The sequence below is a fragment of the Choristoneura fumiferana genome, chromosome 24, assembly GCF_025370935.1.
Source record: "Choristoneura fumiferana chromosome 24, NRCan_CFum_1, whole genome shotgun sequence".
Lineage (NCBI taxonomy): Eukaryota > Metazoa > Arthropoda > Insecta > Lepidoptera > Tortricidae > Choristoneura > Choristoneura fumiferana.
In genome coordinates this window covers 2,042,301-2,053,878 of record NC_133495.1, presented here as the reverse complement: position 1 = coordinate 2,053,878, position 11,578 = coordinate 2,042,301, and the positions used below count along the sequence as shown (strand labels likewise).

The 11,578-nt window shown below is 41.3% G+C and overlaps 1 protein-coding gene across 1 annotated transcript; it reads right to left on the bottom strand.

Moving 5' to 3' along the window:
• Window positions 1-5,733: 5,733 nt before the first annotated feature.
• On the bottom strand, window positions 5,734-6,358 carry LOC141441900 (uncharacterized; the record flags this gene model as incomplete). The annotated part of the gene is made up of 2 exons (XM_074106794.1): window positions 5,734-5,955; window positions 6,004-6,358. Coding segments are annotated over 2 exons (489 nt in total), but the record flags the coding sequence as incomplete, so codon positions are not given.
• Window positions 6,359-11,578: the final 5,220 nt, after the last annotated feature.

The following is an 11,578-nucleotide window of genomic DNA, read 5'->3' as shown; positions in this document are numbered from 1 at the left end:
AACGAAAGTATAAAAACGTAACATTTTTAGTGATAATTTATAATTCTATCGCAGATTTACAGCGAGCAGCTTGCTGCTTTCATTCAAAAAATAAAATGGTGAGTAATTTATTTAATTTTAAAATTTGTCTTATGTTACTATTGCAAGTTTTTTGTTATTAGTTTGACCATCTTTGTTTCTAATTTTTTTCAGAGCTCAGCGCCAATTTATCCTAAAGAGGACTTCGATGTTGATTTCCCTCCATTATTCTCTCAATTTAGCGAGAAAATAAATGAGGTGCCATACTCACAAAATGTGGATGAGTAAGTATTCGAAATATCAGGAGAGGATGGTGAATCGCTCCGTCGATATTTCTCCTTGTGAAACAAAAGATGTCAAGAGAAGACCATCAAGAACGAAAAAAAGCAAATCGAAGGATAATGGCTTAAACTCTCATGTCATCAAGAAAGTAACGAAAGGGAAACGCATAATAAAAAACAGTGTTTCCGATATTGAGCCTGACATCGAATCAAATGCGGTAACTGTGCAATACATCGTGGAAAACGAATTTGATGATTTATTACGTGCGACTGAGTCTAATCGAAAAAATTGTAAATAAATGGGTCCCTGGTCGGCTGACATGAAGGCCTTCATGGGAGCCATGTCGTCCCGGCTGATAGAGCCCTCAGGAGACCCCAGAGCTGGCGCTTACCTCTCCCAGCGAATTTCTCTAACTGTACAGAGAGGTAATGCCGCCAGTGTGTTGGGGTCTATGCCGCAGGAGGGCCTCCTAGATGGTGTTTTCTTTTTATAGTTAGGTATATTTATGTTGTTTTTATTAATTTTGTTTCCTATCATATTATTGTATCTTGTGTTGTGTTAAATTATATAATAATAAAATTATAAAATAAAAAAAAAAGCAATCAATAAATTGTTAAAATAAAAATCGTTTGCGCATTTATAAAACCATTTGTTTTACTCATATTTCATCATAAATTAAGAGAAGATATTAATTATTCAGCAAAACTTAAGTCTAAGTTAGTTTTATTTATGCTAGTTCAGTAAAAAATAAGTTGGTTTTGTAATTTGCTTCTAAATATTGTTTATAGCTCAGTAGTAAATATTTTTAACCCCTGACGCAAAGAGAGAGATATTATGTATTGTCCGTGTGTAAAAAATGGATGGATCGATTTTGATGTTTATTTATACGTTAAATCGAGTTTCCTTGATGTATTTTAGCTATGTTTCATTAGAATCGTTTCAGCTAAAGGGGTTCATCAAATTTCTAAGTTGGTTAGGCTACTTATTCATATTTTTATTTTACATATAACAAAGTTAAATCATAGATAAAAGTTTATCATATTACTTAAATTCGCGAGGTTTTTTGATGTATAATGAACTCGTAAATGACGGATCTAACAAAGTAAGATAATGTAAGTACCTACTTAAGTTATACTCAAATGAAAATAAAGTGTTTATTCAAACTCGTAATACGCATTCGTTGTTTTACATTACTCCAACAAAGTACCTTCCTACATTCGCTGTTTCTAAATCGCATCGTAGGTATCAAGTTTCCGAGTGACGCGCCGCTGCATCTAGCACGCGACAAAAATGTGTTGATGATATTAATAAATTAATTTACTAAGCACTGTTATTTCTTCACGTTAAAGGGGCTCCTAGACGGGCCATATTTTCACTGCGATTTGTGGCCGGCAACTATTGGAGTCTTACTCACATGTTAGACAGGGACACCAATAGTTGCCGGCCGCATATTGCAGTGAAAATATGGCCCGTCTAGGAGCCCCTTTAGGTTGAATATTAACAATAACATTATTTATTTAAACTTTTAATATTTTCAATGTCTTGGACATTACATTTTTAAAGCACATATTTTTAAATGTTTAATACAACAAAAAATCGGTTTGCCGTCATCACTAACAATTTTATACAATTTTCTGTATTTACTAAAGCGCGACAGATTACATAAGCTAGATACTTGTACCAATTAATCCTTCCACCAATATTAGCCGATATACATGGCCGCCACCGTAGTTTAAAGGATTCAGATTACGTAAAAAAAATTCATCATCTGAAATTCCCGAGCGCGTCAGATTAAGTAGGATGAGTTAGTTACATACTAAACGTGTGTATTCTACTAATCTGACAATTTGAGAGTGACGTAAAGAAGGGGTAGGGCTAGAAAGTTGTAAAAAAAAAACGTCATCTCGACATTCTCGAGCGTGGTTAATTTTATTTTTATTTTGAATGGAATAATTCAAGAATTACGAAAAATATACTGACGGTTTCCACAAGCCGAAATAACAAACATTCATCGATAAAGTTTATTGCGTGCAGCTACGTGATGCCTATATTCCCCTCTCCGCGTTTCTATTCCTCTCTCACTCTTACTCTATCTATTACTCTCTCACTCCGTCCCCACTCTGGTTTCTGTTGCCGTGACGCCATCACAGCTGATCACACAGACTCGTTCGTGGCATGATATTGTTTACAACGTATTTCCAACGTTTTTGCCCCTTGGAGTGGCAAGCGTCCGGGTCCCGGCACACCCTTGTTTGGCAGACGACCGGCTCCCGGCACGCTGTCAAAAACCCTTGAGTGGCAAGCGACCGGCTCCCGTCGATGGCGGGTGTCGTATTTCACTAACAAATATAAACTGGTAGACCTATATCTCGCTTGCTTATTCTTGCAGAATGCGTTCATAAATAGACAAGGATGGCATTTATTAACGCCGCGACAACACTACGGAAGAAATTTCGTTCTTATTGTTTACTCAAGTTTCACTGTGTGGCCTGAATCTCCTACCAACAATTCAACTGTATTGAAAACTCTAGAATTGAGTCAGGAAATTGCAAATGAATGTCAAGCTCCCTATATCCAGATCACCTTTGATCTGGATACGCAATCTGAGGACGGAATAGAGTCAGAGGAAGAAGATGATTCTACCGATAAAGATGATAATTGAGAAAAAATACTCATAAAAAATATTTTTTTATAATTATTTTCTTAGAAATACAGTATTATACTTAAAAAAACATACACTTTTTTATTTGCATGCTATTTCCTGAGCTTTTCAATAAATTAAGTTCAATGATTTAAAAAAATAAGAAAAAAATTTTAATTGTCAGATTAGGCGAATCCCTCCAGATAATCGTCAGATTATGAGACAGCACGTCTAGGGCATGAAGATGAACCATATATATCTTAATCTGACGCGCTTGAGGATTTCAAAATGGCGAATTTTTTATGCACATTCTAATAATGGCTACGACTTTGCGTCACATCCAAATCGTCAGATTATTATATAAGAGCCTTTTTTTAGGATCTCTTAACATCCCCTTAGAAAATCTGACGCGCTCGATTAAAAATTTTTTTTTTCATTTTCAACCCTTACGTACGACCACCCCCATCATGGAAACAATCAGATTAACATACGTACATTTTTAAAAATACGTAGGACATGGATGATATCAATATCTGACGCGCTCGAGTATGTCCATGCAACAGTTTTTTTTACATTTTTGAAAATCTATGACAATTCCCCCCACCGATGAAAAGGTATATATTATATGACATTTTTTTCTTCTTATGATCTAAGCTTCGCAACCAATAGGTCTCTATGACGCTCGAGTAAATCCCGATTTCGCATCGTGGGCTTCCCTACTAATACAATTCCTCAAACTTCGGACACCCCATTTCTGTAACAACTGTCACGATGCACACAGGCGATCGCTGACATCTTAGTTAGCTCAGTGTAAGCTAGATGGCGCTTTCCTCAATTAGGGATCTCTGAGCAGAATGTCGGACGATTTCTAGAGGTCGCCACCGTAGTTTTTCCTTGATTCATTTATTTACGTAATAATATGTATTTAATATTTATTTATTATTTACTTATTTATTTTACAAAAGTAGGCATTTTATTACATTCATTTACTACACGAGTTTGTATAACTAAATATATCTATAACCAACTCACCCTTGACCGTTTTTGTCGGCCAAGGGGGGTGCCGACGATCAGCTGTGACCGGGGGAATTTTAACTGTAATATTCTCGCCCTTAAAAGCTGAAGCACAGCTGTAAAAAACACATTCAACAGCTCACCCTACACTAAACAGCTCTCTCGAAAGCTCCATACGCCCAAGACTTGGTAAGTTCTCCGATATTTAACTCTTGTGTTTTTCTGTGTATTTTATTATAATTATTTTCTTTATAATTTAACTTTGTGTAATTGAACTGAAGGCTTCCCCTGGCCAGGGAATCTTTTATTTCAAACACTTCTTATATTTAATATTTTAACACTTGTTAATTTCTCTCATCCGTCGTTATAATACTCAGAAACTATGTTAATGCTTATTACTTTTATGCAACGGATGCTTACCGGTGTTAAAATAAATTCAAACTCAGCTTAGTAACGTTTAATTTCAAAATTAATCTTCTAACGGTTATTTAGAGAACCGTTGTATTTCAAATTTTAACGGTCACTTAGGCTATTTATTTTTTCTTTTGCTTTTTAAAATAATCATATAAAAACTAGAATCACTTTCCTTTGCCTGCCTGTAACTCCGTATGATTGTCCCTGCCATTCACTGCAATTCAGTACACCCTAAGAGTTGGTGCATCGCTGCAGAGGAGTGACTGGCAAACAATCTAGCACTGGACCACAACTGACACCACCTAATTTACAGGGCAGCTCCATACGGCTACAACCTTCACAAGCTCCGTAAGGCTTCAACCTGCACAGCTCTGTACAGCTACAGCTTTCAAAGCTCCGTTCGGCTACGACTCTCACGGCTCAGGCGGCTCCTTTACGCCCTAACCTGACACTAAGCCCTGACGGCCTTAACTTCCGGAGCTCTGCATATCCTTCCTGGCTCGTCCAAGACCCTGATCGCTCCGGCGTGGAATACTGTCCAGGCTGCTCGCCCTGCCGCCCTAAGGCCCCTCGGCACCGACGACCGCTCAGCTGGACCAGGCCCCCTGCTGTGGCCAGTAGCCCTCTTCGCTCCGGGTTCTTCTCTCCGACTCCAGGGAAGTGTAGGCCAGGGAGACCGAATAATCAGAACCGACATCTCATTAAAATCGCTTGAACTTACTACCTGAGATTCTCGTAATACTTTACTTTTAATTTTGTCAAACTAGGCCTGTTATTTTTTGTGTTAATTTTTAATTAAAAAATTGTTAAAACGTCTTATTGTTTTACTCAAAGAGTAACCTACTAGGCCTCCTTTAAGGTCAAACCTCCCCTCAAGAGCCCTGCCCTTGACACAACACAATCGAAACATAATTCTTTTACCCATTTAGCCTTTTCTAAACCTTTCACTAGGATAATTTTATTTTTTAAGAAATGTTGCACATTTCTATTGAATTCTCTGTAGTCAATCATCCCTTCACTCCTATGTTATACCATAGTTTTTTTCTATCCACTGCACCTGACGTCGCTCTTTATGTGTCAACTTAGAATACGGAAACGGCGGTTTTATAAATAAACTTGCGTATCTGAAACCAGGGCCAATTTCTTTATTACAAAATTGTTCTCTTTGTCCTTGAAGCCCTGCACATCAATTATGTAAATATTTGAATTCATGATACTTTCTTTACAATGCTACTTAGGTCAAGCGCGCACCACGATTTTAAAATCGCGTTGCTAAAATATCGCAGAAAATTCACTGCGCGCACTGCGATGAAAAAATCGCTGGATCGTTCAGTCTCAACATGGAGTTCGTACCAGTTGCATGTCTTGCCTTATTACTCCTTCGAAGGAGGAGGAAGAAAAAAAGCACTCATCATCAGTACTGGACTCATCCTCTCATAGCACAAAGATGTATCAAAGGCTTGATCCGGGGTACTGAGGCTGAGAAACCGACACATATCTCTTGGCTCTGTCCATGGCGTTTAAAATTTCCATTTTTGCATTAAATTTCTGATCATCATTTAATTTCCTTAGCATTGGTATCAACATTTCAGCGAAACTAACGTCCTAGTCAAAATTTTCTTTCTTTTTTTCACGTAATATATCCAATAGTTCTTCATCAAAATCTGTATTTCCTTTTTTTGCTTTAGCGACTGTGACGCCTGTCTTACGTAGATGTGTAGAACGTCTAGAGTCCTGCTTCTGTGGGGTACTTTCCTCATCCGACTGAATATCAGATTTCTCGTATTCGTCCATAGATTTGACGCTTCCACTAGTTTCCCGAGGAGTATGAACGGGTATCAAGAACGAAAGTTGATCGAAGATGTACTTGCGTCTCTTCTTCCCCGATTGACGAGACACAAAATTTTTCTGTGCAGTCAATTCTCTTGAAAAACAATCTTTTAAGTTCTTCCACTTTTTCTGTATTTCAGCACCTGTAAAGTAAACTTTGTTTATTAATTACGTACAAACAAACATAATAGTTAGTAGTGACCCTGCCTACTACTGTAATATAGATAAATAAATACATAGTTAACATCCAAGGATAAGAATATTTTATGATCATCACACAAATATTTGCCCTCATCAGGATTCGAACCCGGGACCCCTTGCTTTGCAGGCATTCATTTTAACTTAATTATACTCTGTTTTGTTTTTCAGGTACCTCGCATCGGGGAACAGCTTCTACTCGCTTTACTACGAATATTTATTAGGACTTGTCAAGAACTATGGTTATGTTTGCATCTACTTTATATGCCCGAACCGACGGTGAACGATTGGTTAAATATTTCTGAGGGTTTTTATAACCGAACAAACTTTCCAAATTGCTTAGGAGCTGTGGATGGAAAGCACATTAGACTAGAGAAGCCAAATGGAGCAGGCTCGGAGTTTTATAATTATAAACAGTATAATTCTATTGTTTTGATGGCTGTAGTTGATTCCAATTATACATTTACTATGATAGATGTCGGCGCATATGGCAGCGGAAGCGATTCTACCATTTTTAAGCGAACCAATTTTGCAAAGAAATCGGAAGCTGACAGCTTAAATATACCTCAATCAAGATGTTTACCGAATGATACCAATGGCCCAGATATGCCGTTTGTTTTGGTTGGAGACGAAGCATTTGCACTCTCAAAACATGTCATGCGACCATATCCCAGAAAGAATTTATCAGTTAAACAGAGAGTGTTCAATTATAGACTGTCAAGAGCAAGAAGAATGGTTGAAATTTTTGAAGAATTGCCTTTGGAATTTTTACAAATAAATTGCGCCTGCACCGTTCTTTAGATGTTAAAATTGAGTTTTGTGACAAAATAGTTAAAGCATGTTGTATCCTACACAATTTCGTGCGGAAATATGATGGAATTTAGATTCGAAGACCAATTATATACGTGTAATCTAAAAAACATAGTCCTACAGCTCCTCTTCACTCGCCAACTCGCCATCGAACACTCGCAAACTTCGTTGATTTATAACCTTAAGAAGAGTTTCATTCATCACCCAAAAAATACAGTCCATAATCAACAATGGTACTTCGAAGCGGATATTAAAAATCAAGCGGATTTCAAGAATAAGCACCGGTGATTTCAAGCAAACGAAGAAAGAATCGCGTCAAGTATTCAACGTACTATTCTTCGGTCTCTACGCACACGCAGCTGTAAATCGTCGTGCCGTCTTCGTCGGAGTGAAGAAAACGCGCTCGGTGTCGAGTCATTGAAGCCCCGTCCTCGGTTCTACGCAATAGACAGTGGTCAATGATTTTGATGGCCTCGGCCTCGATCGGCGAATACTTGTCTTAGTTGTTTCAATGATTTTGAGGCTTCGGCTTCGATCGGCGATCCAACTCATCACGTTATTTCAATTATTTTGAGGCTCCGGCTTCGATCAGCGATCTAACTATCAACAATAAAAACGTCCTTGAGCCCAGCTCGGTGTTTTTTACTCGGTGACTTTAGTCACATAGCTGCCAGGGGTGAGCTGCCAGCTTTAGCTGGGGACGACGCCTGCGCCTAACGGTGACAAAGCGGGTGAACGTCAACTCGTCGCGTCAAGAGAAGCAGTTTTACTACACGTTTTATCGAAGACGTTTTAGTGAAGACTTTAGGGACGCTAGGGACTGATAGGGTGTTAGGTTGATAGGGACCCCCCGTGTGTACATCATGTCCGTCATGAAGAGCGAATCCTACGATCAGGCGCGAGAAAAGCGACCTCAGAAGCAACACCATCGTCGGGACAAACCACGACACAGATACCAACACGTGGAACAGTAGCACCGCCGACGAACAGCACGGTAACAGCACAGCGCCGCGACCCGTAATTACGACAGAGGGCTCCGCGCAGCCTGCCGCGCAAATCGCAAAACAATAACCCGCGCCGGTAATCGAAGATGACAACGAATCAAGTGATACGGTTTTAGGAACCCCCCCACCATTGACTATCCGTTCTTAGGGCAGAGTTAGAATTACAAGACGCCGAACTCGAACGGGCTTATAGGGCCGCGGCCGCGGCTATGAGTAGATTAGAGATAGCACGAATAGAGGCGTCTCAACCTCCCAGCTCGGCGCCGCCGCCTGATGCTGAAAAAAAGTCATGCGTTGTGGGTTGGGTCGAGCAACACAGGTATAAAGCTAACAACGCTCCGATAGATAGGCCCGCGTTATAAGGGCCGCCGCCGCCGCTTCCAAAGTCATACATACCGCCGCGCGATAGAATCAACGCACAACAGTCATTCGTTAATCGCGACCTGGAACTGCTATCCCACCAAGTCGTAGAAGCGGTTAATAGGAGCAGTACTAAGCCGGCCATGCAAAGGCACGTGCCGGAGCTCCCGCCATTCGAAGGCAATATTACCGAATGGATAGCATTCCGGGCCGAGTTTGACGACACGGCTGCGTTATTTACGGACGTTGCAAGCAAATGTAGGGCGCCTCCGGAGCGCATTGCGGGGTGAGGCCAGACTCGCGGTCAGGTCAATCATGTATACGGTGTCTAACCCCTACGAAATAATAGAAGCGCTAGATGCACTCTGTGAAACGTATGCCCAGACTCGCAGACGAAAATAGTAACATAACAACGTTTTCCGCCCAAGTTGCCAACACCGTAGCAACTATCAAATCATTACGACAAGAAGAATTTTTGTTCGCGCCAGAATTAGTTAATAAAATTGTCGACAAAATGAATCTCATTGTTCGGTATGAGTGGAATAAATTTCGCGCATATAATAGGTCCGTACCAGCAGGCCTGGAAGCCATGGCGCAATTTTAAACGAGATTCGCAGCGCTTCGCGAAAAACTCACGCGCGGCCGCGCCCGGCACGTGCAAACGTCGTAAAGACGACGTACGCTGGGCCCGTAGCCCCGCCCACTCGCGCACTTGCGCCGCACCGCGCGCGCAATACCACTCACGTAAACAATACGACAGCAGTACCGAACAATCAGATTCCGATTACGAAGACGTTAAACCGCGTACAGTAGCGCAAGTTAAGTCGAAACCGCCGCGTAAGCCCACCGTAGTTTCACAAGCGCCTAAGCAACAGTCGCAACACGCAGCTCCAGTATTTTTAACGAAGTGCGTAATTTGCAGCGGTGAACACAAATTAGGTTCATACGCAGATTTTATTAAAATGTCGATCGCACAACGCTAGGAGTTTGCGAGAAATAGCAAACTGTGCTACCGTTGCTTAGACGCGGCCCATAGGAGGCCTGTTAGATGTAAATACATTGCGTGCGGAGTAAATCAATGCGAGGCAGGTCATCACAAGTTATTTTTCTTCTTCTTTGTCGATATCACTCTTGACAGAGTGGTCGTGGTCATCGCTTCAGAAATTCCGTACACATTATGTATTACACTGTGACGCCGTGACGTCACAGACCACGTGCGACGACAGCACCGCGCAGCCAGCCGCCGACCGCTGCGCGCGCGCCGCCGCCCCGCGTCGCACCCCGCGCTCGCCGCCGCATCAGATATAACCGCCGCGCGCCCGTACCGCCAGTCACTTGTCGGGGAGCGCTCCGAGAGGAAGAACGCCAGGCGGCTCGAGGGTTATTCGTACCGCCCGTTCCTACCCTCTCAAGCTCTCTTCGATAGGTGCCTCCGCCCCCCTCCTCGCCCCTTCCTGATTATCCAGAGCCTGACTGGTCGATGTGGTGGTAGTCCGTCATGTCACGGGGGCTCTGGAGTAATACCTACCGTAGGGCAACTAAACTAACTCTCTTATCCACCGTTCCTTGCATGTAATTCGGGACCGGTGGTCCGTCATTCCCACGGGATCCCTGACTAACAACCACCGTAACGTAGCCTAACCGCTATCCCCCCGATATTGTTTAGCGTAAGCTTCCTCCTAGGGATTCGCGCCCACCGTAGGCCGTACCCGCCGCCGCCGCCATAACGTAAAGACCGTCCTTTTACGTTAGAAGGCCCCGCGTGACCTTTCCCGCCGTACGTGTATAATTAGACTTAGTTAATAAGAATATATGTTTTGTGAATAAATTGGTGTTGAATTTTGGATAAACACTGTTTCCTTCATCTCCCCTCGAGCGAGACCTCTGAGCTAGCTTAAATAAGCGAGTCCTGGTCCTAACCCAACCAGGATTCGCTAATGTGCATGGGCCCCCGCGCCCAACATCACAACACAAGTTATTACACGGGTTAAAATCACCGGAAGCGCCCGCGCCGCGCGCGCTAATGTCAGTAGCTCGGTAAACCACTTACGTAAAGCAATTGAACGGATCTATTGAGGAATCACATATTGTTAGAGTGTAATCGGCTTTTAATTAAAATAGGATTAGATTACGCAGACAGACAGACCTCTTTCAAAGACATCAATACTTTTACTAACTCCTTAGACGAAATTTTACGAAAAATATCATATTGATTGGGAGACATAAATATCAACATTTTTCCTGATACGAGGGGCACACTGAAATGACCGGGAATAAGAAAAACCACATACACATTTTTTAAATTTTTAAACAACCCACATAACCTTGACTTAATTTCAGATGTAAGCACACCTAACAGCGTTCCCATTGATGACCAAGGAGATGCCAGCACCAGACCCAACCACACCTGCCACAACCATGTCGATGATAATGATAATGAACAAGGAAATGACAATACACCCGAACAGAGCAAGAAATTCGTGACATCACGAGGAGGCGTCACTCATGTACAGTCAGCGTCATATAGTGCGAGCAGTTAAGATCACCAAATACTTGGAAACATCCAAATAGTCATTAACATTGACCCAATCAAAGCGATCAAATTGCTCAGGAATCCATCGTGTACAAATAAATCGGAGCACGCACATCACCATGGTAGCGTAGCAGCCATAATGTCAAAAGTATGGGACACACTAGAAAACTGAGCTTTATTTAAAAGGTTTAAGGTTTAATCTCGAGTTGAGTGCGAAATAACATTAGGTAACACGTAATAAGATTCGACTTTTCGTTTTTGACAATCACCGAAAAGAGTACCAACTTGTCAGTGATCGTTCCGTCTCTTTCATTTTTAGCCTGACGCCTTTTTTTTCACATTTTTATTTACATTGTCAGAATTTCGATTAACGGATTTCCTTTTAAATATGGCTTGAATTGGCCAGTATAATTACAATATAAAAGAGTTTTTATTTAATTAAAAAGGTAATGACATGTGCATTTTGCACCAAGA